General features: G+C 45.0%; 1 protein-coding gene across 4 annotated transcripts in view; it reads right to left on the minus strand.

The window, feature by feature from the left end:
• Nucleotides 1-26,912, minus strand: part of SVOP (SV2 related protein) — a 101,070-nt gene that overhangs the window by 41,948 nt on the left and 32,210 nt on the right. For 3 of the 4 annotated variants that reach the window (XM_045365879.3, XM_005572172.5, XM_065524764.2), the window contains 5 exons: nt 26,523-26,683; nt 21,419-21,504; nt 20,244-20,342; nt 14,917-14,988; nt 3,323-3,447 (listed from right to left, as the gene is read on the minus strand). In XM_045365879.3, the coding sequence (XP_045221814.2) occupies nt 3,323-3,447; nt 14,917-14,988; nt 20,244-20,342; nt 21,419-21,504; nt 26,523-26,683 (543 nt within the window). The remainder of the gene's footprint in view (nt 1-3,322; nt 3,448-14,916; nt 14,989-20,243; nt 20,343-21,418; nt 21,505-26,522; nt 26,684-26,912) is intronic. The other variant, XM_065524765.2, reaches the window with a different exon arrangement.

Raw genomic sequence — 26,912 nt, forward strand, 5'->3', positions numbered from 1 at the left:
CATTTTTGTAACTAGATAGGAACATTGTATAATTAAGACATTATTTTTATGTAAGTGGATAGAGTTACAGTGGTGGGAAGCCAGTGGCTCTCTTGGGTGGCTAAATATTTCTTCTGTAATTTCATTTCTAGTTTTTATTTGCCCTCCTCACAGATAAAAGAGCTATTTAGGCTGGGTGGGGTGGCTCACACCTGTAATCCCAGCACTTTGGAAGGCTGAGGCAGGCGAATCGCTTGAGGTCAGGAGTCCGAGACCAGCCTGGCCAACATGGTGAAACCCCATCTCTATTAAAAATACAAAAATTAGCCAGGTGTGGTGGCATGCTCCTGTAATCCCAGCTACTCGGGAAGCTGAGGTGGGAGGATAGCTTGAACCCAGGAGGTGGAGGTTGCAGTGAGCCAAGATATCATGCCACTGCATTCCAGCCCAGGTGACAAAAAAAAAAAAAAAAAAAAAATGCTATTTAGTGGAGTAGTTCAGAGAATAGGTTTGGAGGGTCAAGTGATGTCTAAACCTTAGCTCTGCCATTTACTAGCTATGTGACCTTGGGCATGCTACTTAGTTTCTACAAAGCTCCAGCTTTTGTACCTGTGAAGTGGAGATGATCATAACATCTATATCCTAAGATGTTATGAGCATTAAAGTGGTAATATATGTAAAGCACGAGGCTCAGTGTCTGGAATGTAGTAATAGCTCAATAACCAAACGGAAGGGCTATAGCAGTGTTCAATACATGAACAACTAAATGGGGAAGAGGTAGGGAGCAGGCAGGCAAGCCAGGGACCCTTAAGATAAGCATGAGATAAAGGGGAAAGGCCCTCCTAGCTCCTCTGTGTCCTTTGTTTTATTCCCCTGGTGTCCTGTGCCATTACCCCAGAGCCCCACAGGAATAATCTCTCTTCCTCTTTGTAGTCCCGCCCCTTTGCTATTTTAGGGTGTGGTTTTCTCTGTTCCAGTTACTCCACCCTTGCAATCCCATCTGCTTATAAGCTTCCAGAGGCTTCTCAAAATTCTGAGTCACTGATGGCACTGTTTTCTTGCTCTCCAGCACTGTTTATTCTATTTCTTAACTGGGCATCTTGAGGCATGCCTGTAATCCTAGCACTTTGGAAGGCCAAGGCAGGCAGATCACTAAAGGTCAGGTATTCAAGACCAGCCCAGGCAACATAGTGAGACCCCAATCTCCACCAAAAAGTAGAAAAAATTAGCTGAGCATGGTGGTGTGTGCCTGGAAGGCTGAGGCAGAAGGATCACTTAAGCCTGGGAGTTCGAGGCTGCAGTGAGCCATGATTGTGCCACTGTACCCCAGCCTGGGTAACAGAGCAAGACCCTGTCTCTCGCAGAAAGAAAAGATTTATTCTATTTCTTACTACTTCTATGTCATTTCCAGGAAATGTGGAAGAAGAAGAAATAGCAAATGTCTCTTCTCATTCTACCTTCTTGAACAAGAATTTCTGTGGGCATTCTGCATATTTAATTCCTTTTTCTTTCCTTATATAAGAAGAAAATCCAGTGACTGTTTGAAGTCTATTTCTGCTGGCATCTCTCTGAGCGTCCCTGGTAAGGGAATTTGATTTGCTGTTCTGTGAGTACATTCCTCCCAGCCACTAGGGGAAAACTGTATCGTACTCAATGAACTCATCATACTCATGAATAGGGCAGTGGTTGTGTCTGCAGGAATTCCTGGAGCTGAGCCAGAAGTGGAGCACATTGTCCACAAGCCCCTGCCAGCCCAGATTTATGGCTGCGGCTCCGTTAATAGCCTTTGCTTCAAGCTCCAGTGGTTTGTAAGCTCATCCCAGATCCAGAAGTGTATGTCAAATGTCTACTCTACAGAGCCCTGGAGGAATTAATCATGAATCAAGGAGGGAAGGACTGAGGAGAGCTGAGAGCCACTCACCATCCTCCAGCCTCCCAAGTGGCAGGAGGAGGCTGGGGGTTTGCTCATGTGTTAAATCCATGTGGTCATGTCTCCCCTGTCCCTGTTCTGTCTACAGTGATACCTTGAGTCATTCATCCGTCATCCATCATCCATCACAATGACACTTGAGCTTCTTACTAGCCTTCAGCAGATCAAATGCTTGTTAATAAGTCTTAAGTGCTCTGCCAGGCACTGTCCTGGGCATTTTACAGAATGTTGTCATTTAATGACGATTATTTTAAGGGACCTCATGAGGTGGGGAAGTTGTTGTTCCATTTTAGAGATGAGGAAACAGATGTAGGAAGGTTCAGTGACTTGCCTGAGGTCATATAGCTATTATGTGACAGAGCAACCAGGATTCAAACCCAAGCAGTCTGGTTTCAGAGCCTATGATCTATTTTAGAATTAGCATTACCCTGGCTGGGCGCGGTGGTTCATGCCTGTAATCCCAGCAGTTTGGGAGGCTGAGGCCGGCAGATCACAAGGTCAGGAGATCGAGACCATCCTGGCTAACACAGTGAAACCCCGTCTCTACTAAAAGTACAAAAAAAATTAGCCAGACGTGGTGGCGGGCACCTGTAGTCCCAGCTACTCCGGAGGCTGAGGCAGGAGAATGGCGTGAACCCAGCAGGCGGAGGCTGCAGTGAGCTGAGATCCGGCCACTGCACTCCAGCCTGGGCGACAGAGCGAGACTCCGTCTCAAAAAAAAAAAAAAAGAAAAAGAAAATGACCATAGATAATACATAAATGGAGGGTGCGATGTGTTCCAATAAAACTTTATTAACAAAACCAGTCAGCAGGTCGAATTCTGCCCATATGCCATAGTGTGCCAATTTCTGCTTCAGGGCCCATCACAAATAGGAAGTCCTCCTCAATCCCCCAGGAGACAGTGGCTTCTTCCTACAGCTCTGAATATTCTCAGTACCTTAAACTACAACACCAGCAAATTACTGCCCGGGTGACATGTGGTCAGCATCATCCCCTGCCTTGTGTTTAGGTTGGAAGAGCGTGGAAAGCAGCATTCATAGTGGCTAAAAGCATGGATGTTGTAGTTACCCACCATGTGATTCAAACAGATGATTTCACTCTCTGAGCCTCAGTTCCCCCAACTGTAAAACAGAGATTGAAATAATACAGTAACACACACCTCTTGGGCTGCTGGGATGCGTCCAAGTGGAACAGTCCATCCATGCTAGATGCATTATTATTTCGCTTGCAACCTTCCAGCCATTGTGTTGTTTTGCTGCTGTTGTTGATCCTAACAATACTGATAATGATGCTATTTTCTTGCTACACCATAGCTCCTTGATCCTGGAAGCCCTGGTATAGCTATCTCTGCACCCCTGCTCCCCCATCTCAGCCCCTACCTCCCGACCCAGGCCATGAACAGTATTTACTTACGACTGGGGAACTCCTCCAATCCCAAAGCCCACCAGGCCCCGGAGCACCAGGATCCAGCTATACACGGGCGCAAAAGCACTAAGGATGCCATAGTACAGCGTCCACAGCACGCTGATCTTCAGTCCCTGCGGAGAAGGAAGACACGGAATCACAAGGGCTTTTCAGCGCCTCCAGGTAGCATTTGCACTGCACTGAAAGCTGCCGATAATGAGGTCACACTAAAGGAAGCCTACACAACCAAAGGGATACTGGAGTCCTCTGTATGGGGAGTGCCAACCCATAGGCGGTGGGTAAGAAAATTGTGAGACATTCTTGGTTGTCCCAATGATTGGCATTGAATGCCAGTCTGGGCCAGATATGTCAGATATTCCACAATACAGGAGACAAAATAGACTTGTCCTGCATCTCATACCATCTTAAATGTTCTGCCCGCTCATCATGCAGCTGAAACTCTGTTTCTGATGATCTACACCTAGACCTTTTGCTCTGTTTCACACATTCAAGACTTTTTTTTTTTTGGCATAGTTTGAATACACACTTAATTTTTCAGGAACGCCACTTTCAGATAAGTCAAAAGAAAATTTACTTTGTTTTACCCGGAACTTTATAAAATGATTCTTTTCAGAAAACCATGCTGACAATGGCAACGCTGTGTGCAGCATTTGAGTCACTGACGGGAAACTTCAGTGTCAGCTTTCATTCACAGGGTTTAGCTATGAATGGACTGACTTAAACCTTATTTTAAAAGGTCAAATGTAAAGAAAAAGCATCAATAATATTCAGTTAAATCCAAACGTATTTAAATCAGGGGCAGATATTGACCCCTTGTCATCTAGACAGAGTTGTAAGTAAACATTTGCATATTAAAAATAAATTTTATTTTATTAATGATGTTTTAAATTTATCCCTCCTGGTTAGCACTTTAGAACTGATTTCTTTCTTTTTCTCATTGACAAGTTTATCTTGGCATCATTATTCTAACATCTATTGTACCAGGATAAAGCTATATCAAAGTATAACGGTACTGAGTGATATTTTTACTATGAAGAATAAAACATAATATAAAGGCGGTTTCCTGTGTTGGCAAACTCATTTTGAAGTTATTTTAATGAATGACATACTCTTAGATCCTCCTAATTTGCAAACCAAACAAAGAACTTATTTCTTTCTTTTTATTTATTTTGAGACAGAGTCTCATTCTGTTGCCCAGGCTAGAGTGCAGTGGTGCGATCTCGGCTCACTGCAGCCTCAACCTCCTGGGCTCAAGTTATCATCCCACTTCAGCCTCCCAAGCAGCTGGAAGCATAGATGTGTGCCACCATGCCTGGCTAATTTTTGTATATTTTACAGAGGCGGCGTTTCACCATGTTGCCCAGGCTATTCTCAAACTCCTGGGATCAAGTGATCCACGCACCTCAGCCTCCCAAAGTGCTGAGATTACAGGTGTGAGCCACCACGCCCGGCTGATTTCTTTTTTAAAGTATGTGAGTGACTAGGTTATTTTATCTTTGGAAGTTTTTTCTGGATAGTTAAGAAGGCATTATTCGAATTGTTCACTTTTTTAAAGAAATGGAGTGTTGCTATGTTGCCCACACTGATCTTGAGCTCCTGAGTTCAAGGGATCCTCCTACCTCAGTCTCCTGGTAGCTGGAATTACAGAGGCAAATTTTTGACATTTTTAAAGTAAAGGAGGCATGTGTTCAATAGGGTCAAGAACCACAGAGGGACACAATGCTTCAAGACAAACAGGGGGCCGAGCGCGGTGGCTCACATCTGTAATCCCAGCATTTGGGGAGGCTGGGGCCGGCGGATCACTCGAGGCCAGGAGCTCGAGACTAGCCTGGCCAACATGGTGAAGCCCCGTCTCTACTAAAAATGCAAAAATTAGCCAGGCGGAGTGGCAGGTGCCTGTAGTCCTGGCTACTCGGAAGTCTGAGGCATGAGAATTGCTTGAACCCACGAGGTGGAGGTTGCAGTGAGCCAAGATCATGCCACTGCACTCCAGTCTGAGCGACAGAGTGAGACTCTATCTCAAAACAAAACAAAACAAAATAAGAAAGACAAACATGGCACATATTCCTGGAGTGTTAATTACCCTTAGAGATTGAAAAAAAAAATTAAGAATAAACAAATACTATTTTTATATCACAATCAATGCCAAATATGAGAGGGTAAAATGCAAATTTCACATGCATTTTCAACCTGCTCTGTGAGGTCTGGGGCAGGCCTCTTTCTGCAATACCCTTCCCAGAGCTCCAAGGGTGAGTTCACCTTCCTGTCCCCCAGGGGAATACTTTAGGGCGCAAGTATGAAACATACTGATTTTTTGAAAGTGAATTAAAGGAGATGAGCGAGGAAATTTGGAAGCCTACCAGATGATTTCAGGTCTTTTAGAAAATGACTTTAGGTGGCAGAGAGAGTATTTTAAATAACTTTGCATCTCCTCACAAGAAAGTTATTTCTTTTTCTTCATTTTTATGATTATGTCAAAGAGAAAGAGTCCATGAGGTGCCAGTCTGTTTTTTAACACCTATTTATTTATCTCTATTTGTTTTTATTTATTTATTTATTTATTTGAAATAGAGTCTCGCTCAGTCACCCAGGCTGGAGTGCAGTGGCACGATCTCAGCTCACTGCAACCTCTGCCTCCTGGGTTCAAGCGATTCTCCTGCGTCAGCCTCTGAGTAGCTGGTATTACAGGTTTGCGCCACCATGGCCAGCTAATTTTTGTATTTTTAGTAGAGAAGGGGTTTTGCCATGTTTGTCAGGGTTTCGGCATGTTGCCCAGGCTGGTCTTGAACTCCTGGACTCAAACAATCCACCCGCCTCAGCCTCCTAAAGTGCTAGGATTACAGGCATGAGCCACCACACCCAGCTGACACCTTTTAAGAATAGCTACTCTGCTCTCTATTTAACACAGAAGGCACTGGGACAACCACAACTTAGAATTTAATAACATTGTTTTATTTGTGTTGCATTTATTTTTGCAGACACTTCCTACTTAAGACAATTGTTATTGATCTTCCAATTAAAACTCTACAGTTTCACTTTCCAAAAATATATTCCAATTTTTTTATTAGCCCCATGTTACAGGTGATAGATTTTTAAAAAGCAGTTTGATATGAAGAAAGTTATTAAGTTAAGGACAAGGTGGCTCATGCCTGTAATCCCAGCACTTTGAGAGCTTGAGGCAAAAGGATCACTTGAGGCTAGGAGTTTGAGACCAATCTGGGCAACATAGCGAGAACCTTGGTCTACAAAAATTAAATTTAAGAAAAGAAAGAAGAAAGATATTAAGTACATAAGATAATAGGTGGTACAGGATTGACTAAAGTCTAGGAAGCGATGAAAATAATAAAGCAACATTTTTGCACTCCTAAATCCATGACTGTGACATGGGTACTGGCCATACAGACATTTAATCCCTTTCTTTTGGCTTAAGCTAACTTAATAGGGACTTTCTTCCTTGGCATCCAAGGAGTCTTGAATCAAACACAAGACTTAATTAGCAGCAGTGGGAGAAAAGAAGGCACTGAGATGAGTGCATGGGAATTAACCCTCCTTCAAGGTCTGCTAGGAGCCGTATTATCCCCCTGCCAGACATCAGAGACACACTGATATGTCCTGTTTGGTCGCAGCAGGCGGCAGCTGGCTCTGCATTTGTCTGCTGACGCCACGGCTTTCCAGCTGCCCCAAAACGAGGGCTCAGCAACCCTGTGTAAGGGCTGTCACGGCTATTACAAAAGCAGGGGGTGCTGCCAGCAAGCCCCACCCAAGAGCTTGTGTGGGACTCTGCAGGAATGTCTCACGGGCCTTTGGGCTTCTCATTAACTGTGACTGGCATTCAGTCTAATATCTGTTCTGCCCTTTATAGATTGATAGCTCCTTCCTTCCTTCTTTCCTCCTTTCCTCTCTCCCTTCTTTTTACATTTATTGAGCATCCCCTGTATATAAGGCTCCAGGGTAGGTGCATAGGCATTATGCATTCATTAATTTGCTCATTTGATAAGCATGTATTGAGCACCTGCTGTATACCAGACACTGACATATATTCTTCACCCATTCATTCATTTATTCAATAAACACATGTTGAACACATGCTGTGGACCCAGCATTAAAGATACTGATATATATTATTCATCCATTCATGCATAAAATATGCATATATTGAACACCTGCTGTTTGCCAGGCCCTGGGCTACCGTAGGGAACATGACAGCCAGAGTCTCTGACTTCATGGAACTTTCATTTGCATTTCATTCACCGCTGTCACATCATTACGCTGGGTCCTCACAGCAGCCCTGTGAACAAAGGTTATTATTTTCATGTCTGCTTTACAAATTAGCAGAGCAAGGGCCCAAGTGGTTGAGCGATCTGCTGAAGATCAGTCTGTGGTGCCAAAGTTGGAGCCAGAACTTCCAACCTCGAATGAGCCACTCCCTTCCTCTAGAGCCTTTGATGGCTCCCTATTACCTCTGACAGAGAACATAAACGCACAATGCAAGTGTAACACAGCAAGGATGGGGGGCCTGGCGGAATTACAGAGAACTTGCCCTGTCTTGTCAGCCTCTGTTCAACTCTAGCCAAAAATTACCATGACAAAATGGATTCCAGGCCCAGATTACCTGATTTTCCAAAAATATCATAATTTTATTTTTATGCAAGATGTCACTTTTGAAATGGAGGCAACTGATTCAAAATCCTTTAAAACATTGTGCAGGATACATAAGACACATCAGGGGGCCATATTTGGCCTATGGGTTACAGTTTGCCACTTGTAGCCTAGAAAGCCTGGCACCCGTGGGCCAAACATGGCCCGTGGTATTCTCTAACATGTTCAACCAAAGGACAATATTCACAGGTCGAGGAGCCCCCAGGGATCCTCAGAGGGAGTCTGAGCGCCTGCCAGGCACCTCCACTTCCTTCTTAAAGATAAGATAGACCTAATAGCTTTTGAACTAGATAGTGACCGCTCCATACCATATTCAAAGTGTATTATACACTTTTTCTCCCTTCCTTCTTTCTTCTTTCCTTCCTTCCTTCCTTCCTTCTTTCCTTCCTTCCTTCCTTCCTTCCCTCCCCCCGCTTCCTTCCCTCCCTTCCTTCCCTCCCCCTGCTTCCCTCCCTCCCTTCCTTCTTTTCCTTTCCTTGCTCTGTCACCCAGGCACTTGAGCCCAGGAGTTCAAGGACTGTGCAGTGGTACAATCACAGCTCACTACATCCTCGAAATCCTGGGCTCAAGCGATCCTCTCACTGCAGCCCCCAAGTAGCCTGGACCACAGCCACATGCCACCACGCCTGGCTACATTTTCTTATTTAATCCCCCCATTAAAGTGCCTATTATGGAGTCTGTTTTGCAAATGGGGAAACTGAAGCTCAGAGAGGTGAAGGATCTTGCCCAAGGTCACCTCAGTCAACAGGGGTGCGCTGTGATATAAACCTGGATGTGTCTTCAAGACCACACACCTACAGCTGCCTTCGCCTTTCTGCGGCGGCCACAAACTCCCAGGTGGTAGAAACTCCTGTAGGAACCGAAGTGGCTCACTGAGTCCTAACCCCGTATGTGAATGCCCCGCAACATCACGCAGTGAACGCCCCGGCAGGAACCTTACTGCTGAGCCAGGGCAGATCAAGGAGGTTTTTGGTGGTTGTCAAGGCTCGCCAGCTGCCTGATTGCCCAGTGTTCCTGGGGGAATTCTGGGGAAGCTTTATAATTAGAATCTGATCTGTCCTTTCTGAGGTTGGGCCAGAATTCCATGCTGGGGAGGAGGAAGCTCTGCAATCTGGGGACACTGTCTCTTTCCCTCTGGTCAGGTCAGTTTCATGTTGGGTATGGAATTTATCAAGCTGGTTGGGAGAACTGGTGGGACACCATATGGACAGTCCTCCTGGGCTTCCTCTATTTGGGATGGATGAATGTTCAACTAATCAACTAAATTCGGAGGGATGATTCAGTTATGTCTCCCAGCAGCCAAGGTCAGGGTTAAGGATGTGGACCCTGGAGCCAGGTGTGCCTGCATTTCAATGCTGGCATTGCCTTTTACGGGCACCCCAAGCTTGGCAAATGATAGGTATAATAATGGACATTTATGTAATTTTCTCTGTGCCAAGAGCTTTATGTACAAGGGCCATTTACTCCTCATAACAGCCCCATGGGAGAGGCTATTATTATCCCACCTACAGATGAGAAAACTGAGACACAGGGAAGTTGAATAGCTTGCCCAATATGCAGTCTTTAAGTAGAGGAGCTGGGATTTGAACCCAAGCAGTCTGGCCTCAAAACCCAGGCTTTTCACAATGACACTGCATTATTTCATTTGTCAAAATGAGCTTCTTTGGTAAATACTGAAATGAGGGCTGAGGCCAGGCATGGTGGCTCACACCTATAATCCCAGCATTTTGGGAGACCCATGTGGGTGGATCACGAGGTCAGGAGATCGAGACTATCCTGGCTAACACAGTGAAATCCCGTCGCTACTAAAAATACAAAAATTAGCCTGGCCTGGTGGCATGCGCCTGTAGTCCCAGCTACTCGGGAGGCTGAAGCAGGAGAATCGCTTGGACCCAGGAAGCGGAACTTGCAGTGAGCCAAGATTGCACCACTGCACTCCAGCCTGGGCAACGGAGTGTGACTCTGTCTCAATTAAAAAAAAAAAAAAAAGAAAGAAATGAGGGCTGAGCAGGCCCAGGAGATGAAGAAAGATCATGAAGAGCGGATGCCACATCACTGCAACTTGGTGATATTGCCTGCACATGTATTCTAGAATCTGGTTTCTCAACCTCAGCACCGCCAACATCTTGGACCAGGTCATTCTTTGTGGTGGGGGCTGTCCCATGCACTGTGGGCTATGGAGCAGAATCCTTGGCCCCTATGCACTGGATGCCAGTAGGACACCCCTCCCCCGAGGTGTGACAATCAAAAATGTCTTCAGACATTGCCAAGTGCCCCCGGCCCTGCACTGAGAGCTACTATTTTGGAAGGTGCCAAAACATGTTTGCAATCTGCAAGATTCAGTAAATGGCATTTCTGTAAACTCCTCTATAAATCTCTTTAAAATCCCAGCTTAGAGCTTCCGCTTCTGAGGCCCTTCACAAACATGAAGATGTCTATGTGGGAACACCAAGTGAATTACTGTCCCTAGTGGCAGAGTAAACATACTCTTCCAAGGGAAGTTGGGATCCTACATGAATGACCATTGTGCATTGTGGACTTTCCAGGTCAACAAAGAACATTCATCAGGCAGTTGCTGCGCTGGAGAGGATAAGAAAGTAGCAGAAAGTGGAAACAAGGAGGTCTGGTTCTCATCCACTGCAGCTCAGTCACTCGAGAAGTATTTATTGAGTGTGCACTCTGAGCCAGGGAGGTCAGGCTCTGGGGCCAACTCAGTGAACAAAACAAATGCAGCCCCTTTCCTCATGGAGTTTACTAAATTCCCTCCACGCTCTTCAGTCCTGTGCCTGTGGCAGACATCACTAGTCAATCACAGCACTGTCCCACTGAACCTTCTGACTCCTCAAATCCATGTTTCTGGCATCCTCTAATAAATGATTAGAACAGACACAGGGACAAAACCAACCTGCCCTTTCGTTTTGGGGATTCAATGAATGGTAGCTATGAATATCTGTGTTTTCTAATCCAGCGTCCTCTGATATAAATAAGGAAATTTCAGCCCTAGATGGGGAGTGGCTTGCTTTAGTCATGCAGTGTCAGATTCAAGCCCAAAGTTAAGGTATTTTTACTCATTTTCTGTTATATTCCTCACTGCTTTATAATTCAGCAATTGGATAGCAGAACTTGGGTTCAGCAAATTTCCTCATTATGGATTCCTGAAGTGTGTGTGTGTGCGCATGTTTGTCTGTGTGCGTGTGTGTGTGTGTGCATGTTTGTCTCAGGAACAAATAAATGAATTTTTTTTTTTCCCAGACAGAGTCTTGCTCTGTTGCCCAGGCTGGAGTATAGTGGCATGATCTCAGCTCATTGCAGCCTCCCCATCCTGGGTTCAAGCGATTCTCCTGCCTCAGCCTCCTGAGTACCTGGCACTAGAGGCGCGCGCCACTGGGCCTGGCTAAGTTTTGTATTTTTTGTAGAGATGGGGTTTCGCCATGTTGCCCAGACTGGTCTTTAACTCCTGAGCTCAGGTGATCTGTCCTCCCAAAGTGCTGGGATTACAGGCATGAGCCACCACTCCTGGCCTCCCTTGATTATTTTAAAGGCTTAAAGATTAACATTGGATTCAGCCTCAGACAGCCACAGCTTTACAGTTCTTTCAACGGCTGCTCAGCTCCATCAAAGCAAAAATGACTCTATTTTATTTTCAGAGGTGTTTTTTCTTCTCTCCTTCCTTCCCTCCTCCTTCCATCCCTCTTTTCTTCCTTTTCTTCTTCCTTCTCCCCCTTCCTCGCTCTCTCTCCCTACCTCCTTCCTTTCTTCCTCTCTCCCTCCCTTCCTACCTCTCTCTTTTTCTCCTTTCTTCTTTCCCCCTTTTCTTTTCTTTCTTTTTTTTTTTTTTTTCTAAGATGAAGTCTCACTCTTGTTGCCCAGGCTGGAGTGCAATGGCGCCATCTTGGCTCCTGGGTAGCTGGGATTACAGGCATGTGCCACCATGCCTGGATAATTTTGTATTTTTAGTAGAGATGGGGTTTTATCATATTGGTCAGGCTGGTCTCGAACTCCTGACCTCAGGTCATCCGCCCACCTTGGTCTCCCAAAGTGCTGGGATTACAGGCGTTAGCCGCCACGCTGAGCCCTCTTTCTTCCTTCCTTTTTTCCTTCCTTCCCTCCCTCTGTCCCTTTTCCCTCCCTCGCTTCTTCTTTCCTTCCTTCCTTCTTTTTTCCCCTCCCTCCCACCCTCCCTCCCGCCTGCCTGCCTGCCTGCCTGCCTGCCTTCCTTCCTTCCTTCCTTCCTTCTTTCCTTCCTTCCTCTCTCCTGTCCTTAAACTCTTGTTCATTCTTCCAACCAGAAAATCACTGTGCCATCACTCATATGCTCCAGAAACAGGAAATGGGTGGGAGGGCAGATGGGGGCAGAATCTAGAGAGCTGCCACTGAAGACCAGAGTAATTCCTTCTTGGGTTAACAGGGGCGTAATAACCAGCTTTTGCTTCCTTTGGGAGCCCCAGAGAGGACTTTCCAACTGCCATCTCCAGCCCCATCACCAGTCAAGACCCCGAGGCCCATCATGGCTGCATTTAGTTTCCAGCCTGCTGCCTCCGGAGTTACAGTCTTGGCAGTTATATTAATCACCATTTCTTGGCAATTATTGATCACCATCTTCCAGGTGTCTACTGGCCAAAGTTTCCTGCGCAGTAGCAGTGAGAGGGGATGCAGCAGGAGTCTGCATCCTCTGTGGCATTGCTGGAACGTTCATTCATTCATTGAGCCATCACCTGCTTCTGGAGCACCTACCGATTCAAGCCACTGGCATCACAGTGAAGACAGAGTTCTAGACTTAGAATGAGCAAGACCTGCCTCTGTGATGCACAAACTGTGTGGCCCTGGGTAAGTTGCCCACTCTCTGTGCCTCAGTTTCTTCTTCTATCAAGTCAGAGTGATAATAGTACCTACTTCAACGGTTATTATGGGGATTGAATGAGCTAATGCATGAACCATACTTTGTGTCATGCCTGCTATACAACGCACTATTTTATTTTCAGCCCATGACTTGCTAGTTGTAGTGGAGATTGCCTGTTACCTACCCAGCATCCAGATCTCACTTCTTCCTTCCTAACAGAATTCTAGGTTTGTTCAAGTAGCCCATTCCCAGCTCCAGTAGTAGGTTATTCTTAGTCTAAACCAATCATTTTCAAAGTATGGTCCCAAAACTAGCAGCATTGACGTTGCATGGGGACTTGTCAGAAATGTTATACTTGGAGTTTCAGTTTACATGTGTCCTGTGCCTAGCATGTGCCTGGCATTGTACAAAGAGATTCACACAGTGGCTCACATCTGTAATCCCAGCACTTTAGGAGGCTGAGGTGGAAGGACTGCTTGAGGCCAGGAGTTTGAGACCAGCCTGGGCAACATAGTAAGACCCTGTTTCTCTACAAAAAATTAAAAAACAATTAACTGGGCATGGTGGCACAAGTCTTATCCCAGCTACTTGGGAGGCTGAGGTGGGAGGATTGCTTGAGCCCAGGAGGTCAAGGTTGCAATTAGCTATGATTGCACCTCTGCACTCCAGCCTGGGCAACAGAGCAAGACCTTGCCTCGAAAACACAAAAGAAACAGTGATTTACACCTCAATTACCCCTAATTCATCTCTCTTAACCCTCCAATACAGGTTCTATTATTTTCTTCTTTATTCATATTAAGAAATTGATGCTCAGAGAGGTCAATTTGACTGAGCACAGTGACTCACACCTGTAATCTCAGCACTTTGGGAGGCCATGGCCGGCGGATCACTTGAGGTCAGGAGTTTGAGACCAGCCTGGCCAACATGGTGAAACCCCATCTGTACTAAAAATACAAAAAATAGCCGGGCGTGGTGGCAGGTGCCTATAATCTCAGCTACTTGGGTGGCTGAGGCAGGAGAATCACTTGAACCCAGCAGGCGGAGCTTGCAGTGACCTGAGATCATGTGATTGCACTCCAGCCTAGGCGACAGAGCAAGACTCCATCTCCAAAAAAAAAAAAAAAAAAAAAAAAGTCAATTTGCTTGCCCAAGATCACACAGCCAGTAGTGGCAAAGTTGAGACTGAACCCGGGTCCACCTGATGTCAAGGCCCTGAGCTGTAAGTTCCCTGTTCCTTCTTGTCTGCAAGTCCATTTCATATCATGTCTGGGCTCTCCCAAAAGCTGGCTCTAAGATAAGGATCCTAGTAAAGATAGTTTATTTGAGCAGATTCCAGTAGGGGAGTGGAGAAGTGAGACAGGGAAGGGAAGGAAGGTAATTCAGGGTGTCTTCATGAACAGGTTCCCACAGCAGACACTGGAGTTCAGTCCTGCTGGGATTGAGAAATTGTTTTCTGGGTGCAGTGGTTTACGTCTGTAATCCCAGAGCTGTGGGGAGGCCAAGGCAGGAGGATTGCTTGAGGCCAGGAATTTGAGACCAGCCTGCGCAACATGGTGAAACCCCATTTCTACAAAAAATATGAAAATGAGCTGGGTGTATTGGTGCACGCTTGTAGTCCCAGTTGCTTGGGGGGCTAAGGTGGGAGGATTGCTTGAGCCTGGGAGGTTGAGGCTACTGTGAGCTGAGACTGTGCCACTGCCCTCCAGCAAGACCCTGTCTCAAACAAAAACAAAAACAAAAAACCCAAAATTTGAGAAATGGCTCTCTTTAGGACAAGAGAATCAATGGCTTTATCTACCATCCTTTGACTGCCCCAGCCAGGGGGTAATGAGGAAATGATTCCAGCCCAGGGGATATGAGTAGGCACTGACTGTCTAGATTCTGAAATGCATATGCTTGGGCCCCACTAGGAATGTGTGCTTTGAAGAGAGTCCACAGCAGCCTTACAGCAATGTCTTCTCACTGTACTTCAACATAATCCTCATTAGGCCTCCCAATTGCTAACGCGGAACGGGTTTGCTACTTGTCCAGACCGTCACCAAGAGAACCCAGAGGACATGCGTTTAGAGTAAGTTTGCCTTACTGTTTTCCTGCCGTACTGGTCTGAGATATTTCCCCAGAGCGTGGAGCTGGACATCATGCCTACAAAGACCACCTGTGGGGGGAAAGACAGTTTTCATTAGACAGAGGACTTGGATCATTGCACAGAAAGGGAACAACAAATGGAACTGGTGATGTCACCCTCTAGGTAACAACAATGATCTAACATTCACTGAGAGCCTGACAAACGGCAGACACTAAGTGCTTCCTGCAAGCTTCCCAACAATCCCGTGGGGAGGGTGCTATTACTATCCCCATTTTACAGATGAGGGAACTGAGACTCAGAGAGAGGCAATTGCATGACCAGTGTCACAGAGTGTTAAGTGGTGCAGCCTGCACTGGAATCAGGCATTCTGGCTCCAGAACTAGCTTTTGACAAGTTTCACACCATCCTAAAGAAACACTTGCCCGACTGCTGAGAAAATACCAAGGGCTGCAAGGTAGAGGCTAGAAAGTAGGAAAAACAGGCACACAGGAGGCTGGCATGGGAGCTGTAAACTACTAGTAAGAGAAACTACTCATTGTGTGGGAGGCAAAGTCATTGTTACATTGTTAATCCTTGGAGTAACAGCTGGTGAGATTTGAATGATCCTACTCATATGACAGAATGGGGAGCCGAGGCTCTGATAGATTAAGAAACCTGCTCCGGGCCGGGCGCGGTGGCTCAAGCCTATAATCCCAGCACTTTGGGAGGCCGAGACAGGTGGATCACAAGGTCAGGAGATCGAGACCATCCTGGCTAACACGGTGAAACCCCATCTCTACTAAAAAATACAAAAAACTAGCTGGGCGAGGTGGCGGGCACCTGTAGTCCCAGCTACTCGGGAGGCTGAGGCAGGAGAATGGCGTAAACCCGGGAGGCGGAGCTTGCAGTGAGCTGAGATCCGGCCACTGCACTCCAGCCTGGGCGACAGAGAGAGACTCCGTCTCAAAAAAAAAAAAGAAACCTGCTCCGCCTCCCTGAAAGGAGAGAGTAGTGGCAAGTCTTAAGCCCAAGCAGGCTGACTGGTGCCTCATCACCATGCTCTTCCCTCTCTAAGGCGCCTCATCACCATGCTCTTCCCTCTCTAAGTGCCAGGCACCATGCTGAAGGCTTTATGCACACGTCTTACTGCATTCTCACAGTAGCTCTACCTGGTGGGTGCTTCTATTACCCCCATTTCACAGATAAGGCAACTGACGGCCAGAAAGGGGAGGGCACAGTCTCAGTTTGGTCTGACCCAGAAAGCATTTCTTGTGGCATGTCCGAGGGTGGGGAGTGGGGATGGTACACAGAAGCATTCCAAGGGAGAAGCAGACACAGCTTATGTATGTATAATTTATTTGTTTGTTTGTTTAGACAGGATCTTGCTCTGTCACCCAGGTTGGAGTGCGGTGGTGTGGTCACGGTTCACTGCAGCCTCAACTTCCTGGGCTCAAGTGATCCTCTCACCTCAGCCTCCCGAGTAGGGGAGACTACAGGTGTGCACCACCATGCCTGGCTAATTTTATTTATTTATTTATTTAGTAGAGACAGGATCTCACTTTGTTGTCCAGGTTGGTCTCAAACTCCTGGTCTCAAGGGATCCTTCCACCTCAGCCTCCCACAGTGCTGGGATTACAGGTATGAGCCACCACACCTGGCCCTGAGTGGATCATTTTAAGGGAATTCATTTCCAAGTTTACAACTTCCCCACAGACTCTTTCTTAAAAACATGTTAGGGCTCTTCTTCTCCACTTCCTGCCTGACTCCGTCTTTCTCAGCCACGCCTCTCTAGGCCAGTCTGACCAAGGCATTGCTTTTGAATGTAAACCCTTCAGAGTGCCTCAGAAGGGGCACTGATGATGCACTTACCGATGACTTTTGCAAGTCATCTGGGTTCCGATACCTTTATTATTACTTTCAACAGAATTGGAGAACAGTCTAATCAAGCTGTCGGCAAGTCAGGTCATGGAACATAATTTTTCAGAAATGAAAGCTGTGTGCTCTTTGGCACACACAATTTGGAGAGTGTTTTTAAAAATCAAGTGGCATCAGTTTATTGAGTTCTAACAAAACTCCTTCAGTTCCTCAAAATTTTTTTCATGTGAACAAAGATTTTCACATACACATTCATTCAGGAAAAATGACAAATAGGAATGGACCTGGTGCTGAACCCTGTCTCACTTTAGCAATAATCATTCAGGAATACATAAAATATTTGGGAAACGTTCCACACCACTCATTAAGGGATACATTTCCGATAAAACCTTGCTTATGATGAACAATTATTTATCAAAATTATATGTTGTTTATGTGGTCTATTGTGTACTACTAAAAATTATAATGATAAATCAGTGTAGGAGAAAAATGTGAGTGCTTAGAGCCTTCTCGTCTCAGAGAATTAAAACTAATAATTTAAAATGTATGTATTTTGTCACAGAGAATTATCATAGGGTAATGAATGTGATCCTTTCAAGCAAGAAAACATTACATTAGGCCAGCCTGGGCAACATGGTGAAATTCCGTCTCTACTAAACATAAAAAATTAGCTGGGCATGGTGGCGTGTGTCTTTGTTCCCAGCTGCTCAGGAGGCTGGGGTGGGAGGATCGCTTGAACTTAGAAGGCAAAGGTTGCAGTGAGACAAAATCACACCACTATACTCCAGCCTGGGCAACACAGAGAGACCCTATTTCAAAAAAAAAAAATTACATTAAGATAAAATTATATGGAGAAATGAATGGAAATATAAGTTCCAAGAAAAAATCAATGCAAAATTTCTAAATTCCTCTAAAGAGCTTGTTCATGTAATTTTAAAACAAATAATGGTAGATATCAGGTAAGTATTTCCATTTTTCCACTTTACTAGACACATTTTAAAAAGTGACATGATAATTTTATTTTGATTTTTATATTTCAGCACACTGGCAATGGTATCATCTGCAACCTACAATTTTAAAAATTTCGTGTCAATGTAAAAACATGTGACAGTCCTGGATTCTACATGGTTTTTATTTAATTCTTTTCTAGATTAACCTAGAACCAAGATGTTTGAAGATTACTGTCTTGGGATAAAGTGTTGCCTTTGTCATATGCTAAGTGATATTCTTACATCCTGAAAGAGTTAAGTATCTCTCAAAACACCCATTTTCCTCAAAAGGAGAGATTCTGGCACAGCAGAGCACTGCTTCTATATCATAATAATTACGGTAATCTTGCGCAGTATTTCCTGCAGCAACAATGTGTATCTGTAGCATCCTCCTTGGGTACTTTATGTCTCCAACTCCTGCAGGACTCTAGCTTTTCCATAGAAAATTCACCCATGAGACTTAATGGCTCTACCTAGCCTACAAGTCTAAACCTCATACCACAAGAAAGTAGCCCGAGGCAGGGGCTCGGAGCCTGCCAGGCCTGGCTTTTGATTCTGCCTCTTACAGGCTGTCTGAGCTTGGGCAAGTCAATGCCCCTCTCTAAACCTCAGTTTCCTTATCTGTAGAAGTGACAGTAATAAAAGCACCTCTTTCATAGGTTTGAGAAGGTTAAAGAGGTAATGTATGCAAAACCATTAGCCTGGCCCAAAATAAGTGCTCAGTAAATTGGAGACCAGAAAGGCCCTACATTGCAAAAACACAGACCTGCAGTTATTATTATTAATATTATTATTTTAGATGGAGTCTCACTCTGTCGCCCAGGCTGGAGTGGAGTGGTGAGATCTCGGCTCACTGCAACCTCAGCCTCCCGGGTTCAAGTGATTCTCCTGCCTCAGCCTTCTGAGTAGCTGGGATTACAGGACGTGCGACCATGCCCAGTCAATTTTTGTGTTTTTGATAGAGACAAGGTTTCACCAAGTTGGCCAGCCTGGTCTCGAACTCCTGGCCTCAAGTGATCCGCCCGCCTCAGTCTCCCAAAGTGCTAGGATTATAGGCATCAGCTACCGCGACCAGCCTGCAGTTACTCTTTAGGAGATATTGGTGAGGAGGAATATAAAAAACAAGTATCATGGACTCAGCCCCTGGTGTGTGCTAGGGGCTGTGTGTATTTAACAAAATACACAGAAAAACAGGCTTATCACCCCCATTTTGCAGGCCACAAAATATAGCCATCAAGTGCCTCACTCAAGGTCACACATCTGGAGGTGACTAAACCACAAAAACACAGGTGTATGTGCCATGAAACTCTTCCCACTGAACTTCACAACCTTATTGCTAGTATCAGACTGGGCCATGCTGTGTGGAAGGCACTCAGGCCATTCCAGAACAGTTATCTACAAAAAACAACGTTCTGTGAGGCATCCTGAATTGGCAATGACTCCAACACTGATGGAGATCACAGACCTTGAGCAAGTGATTAACCTCTCTGTGCATCATCTTGCTCAACTAACCATAGTGCCTAGCTCATAGGTCTGTGAGGATTAAAGAGCACATGTACATTATGCATATATTGTATGCAATGTAGGTAAAGGCCTTTGCACAGTAAATGCTCTGTAAGTATTAGCTTTTGTGAATATCATTATTATCCTCTTATCCAGCCTGGCCATTCCTCTCTCTCTCTCAATCTCTGTTTTTTGTTTTTTTTTTTAATTTGAGGTGAAGTCCTGCTGTGTCACCCAGGCCAGAGTGCAATGGCACAATCTCAGCTCACTGCAACCTCTGCCTCCCGGATTCAAGCAATTCTCCTGTCTCAGCCTCCCAAGTAGCTGGAATGACAGGTGCCCGCCACCATGCCCCGCTAATTTTTGTATTTTTAATAGAGACGGGGTTTCACCATATTGGTCAGACTGGTCTCAAACTCCTGACCTCAGGTGGTCCACCCACCTCGGCCTTCCAAAATGCTGGGATTACAGGCGTGAGCCACTGCGCCCGGTCCATTCCTCTCTCTTTTAAGAGGTTGCTGCTGATCTCTCCCTGACAAAAAGTGAGGGTTCTGCAGCCTCCTCCTTCAGGCCTTAATTCCAGGGAGCAATAGCTCCAATTTATTGAATACCTACTCTATGCCAGGCACTGTGTTGTTTCCAGTCCTCAAATCATCCTAGGGGTGTGGGGATTGGCATCTCCTGTTTGCAGCCAAGAAAACAGGCATATAGAGTTTAAGTGATATGCACAGGTGGGTTTCAAGCTCCCAGCAACAGAACAGAATGCCTGGGACACCCTCCCAAGTAGCTGGACCTCTGGGTGGAGTAGAGTTGGCTGTAAACCTGCTAGGATATGTGAGGTGGGGATGGGACAGTGTTGCCATCAGGGCTTAATTCTTTTCGGCTGAGCCTTCAGCAGCAGGAGAAGGGAGATATTCTGCAGGACACCCCAGCGGAGCAGAACTGTATGCAACAGGAGGGAGCTGCTGGGCTGCCTACCGAGGTCAGCAATGCCACCTGCCAGCTTGGGAGCCTCCACTCGCAATGCAGCTGTGGCGCCAGGATGCTGAGGATCATCATCTCCATGGCATCAGCCATCTGCAGAGAGGATGGAGACATCATGAGGCCAGGATGCTGCTTGGTGCTGGGGAAGGCTGGCCAAGTCCATAACCCCAGAGACAGAGACTGTAGCGCACCCCTCTCTACCCGCTGCCAAGTGCCCTGCTGCACACCAAACTACACTCAAAGCTCCAGCAGTTAAAACCATGCATTACCACTGCAGGAATAGACAAATAGACATTTCATATTATTTTTGTATGTGTTTTTTGTGTTTTAAAAAATATGGACACGTGGCAAATGAAGTGGGAAAACATATTTCTAAAATCTGAGAAAAAAACATTTTTATAGAGGCAGAGAGACAATGATATTTTTAGTGCAATTAAAGACTGGCTTGTCTTTGGCTTATAGGTCATTTGTTCATATAGAATAGAATAGAATTGTCAGTATAGTTAACAAGTGTGACCTTTTAATACGTTAAAACAGACTCGGAATCCCCAGCAATTAAACATCATGTACCTTTATGAGACTAGACAGACCAGGACAGACATGGAATCTAGAAGCACGCCCATGTGGCCAAGGGAATTTGGTACACGATAAAGGCAACTTTTCCAATTAGTGGGGGAAATGTTGTGGGGAAATTGACGATCCATTTGGAAGAATATATATTTAGATCACCATCTCCTGCCATTCACAAAAATTAATTTCAAGTATATTAAAGGTTTAGCTGTGCTCTTCGCCATAGCTAGGGGATTTGAATGAGGGAGCATGAGAGTCTTGAAGCAGAAGGCACATTTTTAATCTATGCCTGCTTTTCTAGGGAGAGCTCTACAGCTGACATCATAATCTCATAGTAGCCCTGAGCCCAAAGAGTTGAAAGCCACTTAATTAGCTAGAAACTTCAACTCCTTCTTGGGGGCAACTGCCAAGCACACCCAGCTCTCCTCAAGCACAGACCTCGTTATCACCACTTATCACGCCACATAAATTTTGTTGATTGGAATTCAAGCAAAGGCTCCATGTGCAAAGAACTGTGTCCTTTCTTGCAGACCGTGGAAACCCAGCGGAGCAGCATGGGGGTTTCTTGGAGGCTGAGCCACTGCCCCAGAAATACTTGCCCAAGCCAAGCCGGTGAGAACAGACAGCTTCCACTGAAATTTTCCAAAGCCAATGGCTTCCACCGCATCTTCCACCATGAAAGTATCTGGGAAGGAGAAAGGGAGAGGGAAGGAAGGAATCAGTGCACCTTGCAGTTGTCCTAGTGTGGGGTTTTCTGGGGTGGTCCCCAGCCAAGCTAATTAAAGGCAGCACATGCTGCTTTTAGAACTTATCCTAGAAAAATATTCCAATATGAAGTGATGTCCTACAACTGCAGCATGACTTACAACGGGAGAAATGGAAAAACCCGAACGCCCATCAATAGGGGGTTGGCTAAATAAATTATTAAGTAGATATTGTACGTATATAAATTATTAAATATCCACATTAGGAAATATGACCCAACTGTTAACAAGAATGTGCAGATATAGAAAGATACACAAAGTATATTGTTAATGTTTAAAAACACAACAAGATCAACAACAAGGTATTTAGCATGGTTCTATTCTTGGAAATGTATGCATGTGGGTGTATATATATGCACATGTATCTATCCATAGAATATATACAAGACTTTGAATTATGGTTTAATTTGTTTGTTGTCAGAGGGAGGAAGGAAAAAATTATATGAGAATTAACTTCCTTTTACAATTTACTACTTCCATGGCCAGAAAAAAAAAAAAATACTTTTTTGTTTGTTTTGGTTTTGTTTTGCGACAGGGTCTTGCTCTGTTGCCCAGGCTGGAGCTCAGTGGTACAATCATAGCTCACTGCAGCCTCGATCTCCTGGGCTCAAGTCATCCTCCTGCCTCAGCCTCCCAAGTAGCTGGGACTACAAGCCCATGCCACCATGCCCAGCTAATTTTTTTCTATTTTTGTAGAGATGAGATCTCACTATGTTGCCCAGGCTGGTCTTGAACTCCTGAGCTCAAGCTATCTTCCCACCTCAGCCTCCCAAAGTGTTAGGATTACCGATGTGAACCACCGTGCCTGGCCTGAAATACTTTTGAAAGGCACAATTCCATCTGCACTCCAATGGAAAGATGTGCACACCATGTTGTTAAGTGAAAAGCGAAAGTTGTGGAGAGGTATGTGCCGTAGGAGCTGCCTTTGTGATAAAATGTATATACGTGTCTGTGTGCCAAGCAGGGGAAGTAAGACTGAGTGGATGTCTTACAAACTGCTTACCAGGCTCATCTTTGAAAACAACACTCACTTTCCTACTTCGAGCATTTCTTTAATGTCTGAACGCTTTCCAAATAAACAGGTGTTATTTTTATGCTCAGAAAAAAACACAGATATAATTTATAAACTAATAAGTGTTTTGAAACATATTAAAAGATGGCCGGATGCTGTGGCTCATGCCTGTAATCCCAGCACTTTGGGAGGCTGAGGCAGGAGGATCACTTGAGACCTGGAGTTTCAGAGCAGCCTGGGCAGCATATTGAGACCCCATCTCTACTAAAAATATTTTTAAAAAGTAGCTGTGAGTGGTGGCTCACGCCTATGGTCCTAGCTACCTGGGAGGCTGAGGGAGGAGGATGGCTTGAGCCAGGGAGGTTTCAAGGTTGCAGTGAGCTGTGATCATGCCACTGCACTCCAGCCTGGGTGACAGAGCAAGATTCTGTCTCACAAAAAAAAAAAAAAAAATTGAAAAAACAAAACTAAACTAAACTAAAACACTAAACCCAATGTGCTATGCTGGATTGTATCTGAGAACAGCACAACTGCAATGACTGATGAAATCAGAATAAAGTCTGGAGCTGAGCTAATAGTAGCACACCAAAGTTAATTTTTTTAGTTTCGTTGTTAACATTAGGGGAGGCTGGGTAAAGGGTATGTGAGAACTGTCTATATTATATCTGCATTTTTTTTGCAAAGCTAAAATAATTCCAAAGTGAACAGTTAATTAAGAAATAAAAATACAGCTGGGCACAGTGGCTGCACACTTTGGGAGGCCAAGGCGAGCAGATCACCTGAGGCCAGGAGTTTGAGACCATCCTGGCCAACATGGCGAAACCCCGTCTCTACTAGAAATACAAAAATTAGCCAAGTGTGGTGGTGCATGCCTGTAGTCTCAGCTACTCAGGAGGCTGAGGCAGGAGAATCACTTGAATCCAGGAGGCGGAGGTTACAGTGAGCTGAGACTGCACCACTGCACTTCAGCCTGGGTGACAGAATGAGTTTCCACCTGAAAAAAATAAAAATACTAAAGGAGGATGCTTGGGTGGCCCTATGGGTGACCTCCAAGGATCTCATCAGCACCTGCTGGGAGGTGTCCTTTTTTTGGAATTTCAACCATGGGCCTTGTATGTCAACCATAATTTTCTCCAGAAGTGTAAGCTGGTGTTGATCACATTAGCAGGTTGTGGTTTCCTTCAGCAAAATATATCATCCATAAGAACAGTAGTAACACTATTGTGGGGCATTTACTGAGTGCTCACTATCTGCAAGGCACTGTGCCAAAAGCTAGATGTGCATTATTTCACTTAATCCCCATCACAATCCTATGAGTTAAGGCCTAGTATTAGCCCCATTTTACAGAGGAGGACATGGATTTGCCCTGTGTTTCACAGAGTTGGGAGTAGAGTCCAGATCAGACTGAGAGTAAAGCCTCAGCTTCCCTCCATCCCCTGTTATTGCCACGTTATCTCTGCCAACAGTAGGCTGTGCATTCACGTCATTAGTCCTCTCTTAGATTTGGAATCTGAGGCTTTTCAGGAATGCATAGAATGTTTTCATTCATCAGCATCAAGAAGTAAGTAAGTAAGCTGGAGACCAGGTCCCACAGCACTGCCTCAGAGGCAGCACAAGGTCATGGGTAAGAATGTGGGCTCTGAGGCCGGATTGCCTGGGCGTAAATCCAAATTGGCTAATTCCTAGCTGTATAACCCTCAGCAAGATACTTAACCCTTCTGTGCTTCAGTTTCCTCACCTGCAAAATGGGGAAGATGTTGGTAATAGATCCAATTGGAACTGTTGTGAGGATTAAATGGATAAAACATGTAAACTGGTTAGAGCAGTGCCTGGCACAGAGTAAATCCTCAGCCAATGTTAGCTGCCCCCATACCATCATCAGTGTCACCATTACCATCACACTATCATCATAACCAACATCACCACCATTGTCATTACACTGTCATCCCCACCATCATCACTATCACTGTCTTCACTATCAGCATCACCACCACTATTATCACCATCATCACCACCACGGCCATCATCTTCATCATCACCACCACCATCATCATCATCTTCATCATCACCACCATCATCATCATCACCACCATCATCATCACTATCATCATCATCACCAACATAAACACCATCTTCATCATCATCATCACTATCATCACCATCAGCATCATAACCCCATTTTCATCATCATCGTCACTATCATCACCATCAGCACCATAACCCCATCTTCATCATCATCATCACTATCACTATCATCATCATTAGCATCGCCAACCTTATCATCACCATCTTCATCATTATCATCATCATGATTACCATCATCATCACCATAATCATCACTATCACCGTCATTATCACCACAACCATCATCATCACCACCACTATCATCACCATCATCACCACCATTGCCATTATCTTCATTATCATCACCACCATCATCATCATCTTCATACCACCATCATCCCTCCATCATCATCATCACCACCATCATCATCACCATCATAACCCCATCTTCATCATCATCATCACTATCATCATCACCATCATAACCACCATCTTCATCATCATCATCACTATCATCATCATCACCATCATAATCCCATCTTCATCATCATCACTATCATCATCATCAGCATCATAACCACCATCTTCATCATCATCATCATTATCATCACCATCAACATCATAACCCCATCTTCATCATCATTATCACTATCATCACCATCAGCATCATAACCCCATCTTCATCATCATCATCACTATCACTATCATCACCATTAGCATTGCCAACCTTATCATCACCATCTTCATCATTATCATCATCATGATCACCATCATCATCACCATCATCATCACTATCACCATCATTATCACCACAACCATCATCATCACCACCACTATCATCACCACCATCATCATCATCTTCATCATCACCATCATCACTACCATCATCATCATCACCATCATCATCACCATCATAACCCCATCTTCATCATCATCATCACTATAATCATCATCACCATCATAATCACCATCTTCATCATCATCGTCACTATCATCATCATCACCATCATAATCCCATCTTCATCATCATCACTATCATCATCACCATCATAACCACCATCTTCATCATCATCATCACTATCATCATCAGCAGCATCATAACCCCATCTTCATCATCATCATCACTATCCTCATCATCACCATCATAATCCCATCTTCATCATCATCATCACTATCATCACCATCACCATCATAACCACCATCTTCATCATCATCATCACTATCATCATCACCATTGCCAACTTTATCATCACCGTCTTCATCACTATCATCATAATCATCATCATGATCACCATCATCATCATCATCACCATAATCATCACTATCACCATAATTATCACCACAATCATTATCATCACCACCACTATCATCACCATCATCACTACCACCACCACCATCATTTTCATCATCATTACCATCATCTACACCATCTTCATCATCATCACTATCATCACCATTGCCATCCTTATCATCACCATCTTCATCACTATGATCATCACCATCATCATAATCATCACCATCATCAACATCATCATCACCATCATCACATTACTATCATGATCATCACCATCATGATCATCACCACCATCATCATCATTACCATCATCATCTTTGTCATCATCATCATCATTATTACTGCCATCCTCAGCCAAGTGATGTGCAATGATGCTAACTGGCAGGGATTGTGATGTAACCCTGCCTGCTGAAGTAAGCCATATAGGCTCAGCCCCCACTTCCAGCTCCACCCCTTGGCCCTCTGGGCCCTCCCGACTGCCCCTTCACAAGAGCCCTCTGCAATTGCCTGCTGGGGAGGCAACCTTGACAGTGGCTCAGGCTGATTCCCCAACTGCAGGGCCCTCTCACCATCGGTGGGATTGGCAAACTCCTTGGGCACAGCTGCCCCATCATCCAGCTCCACAGCCTCTAGGCCCACGCGGACCCCTTCAATCTGGACTTCATGCTCTCCTGAAGCCGTGTCGTCCTCTGACCTTGCACTCTCACCTGTGCGACGGAATTTCACAACCCTAGAGAACAGAACAAATCTGGTCAAGATGGCTAAAGCTTCCTCCAAATGGCCTTGCTCTTGCTGCACAGTTCTAGTGACCAAGACAGGTGAAAGACTTCTTCTCATGGTTTGGAGAGTTGACGAATGGGGGTTAGCATTTCTGTTGAATTGGACTAGGGTTGGGGAGAGTGATAACTTCAAGAGTTATAATGTCAAGACTGCCATGTACAGTTGAGCAGATTGGGCAC

The sequence above is a fragment of the Macaca fascicularis genome, chromosome 11, assembly GCF_037993035.2.
Source record: "Macaca fascicularis isolate 582-1 chromosome 11, T2T-MFA8v1.1".
NCBI classification, from domain to species: Eukaryota; Metazoa; Chordata; class Mammalia; order Primates; family Cercopithecidae; genus Macaca; species Macaca fascicularis.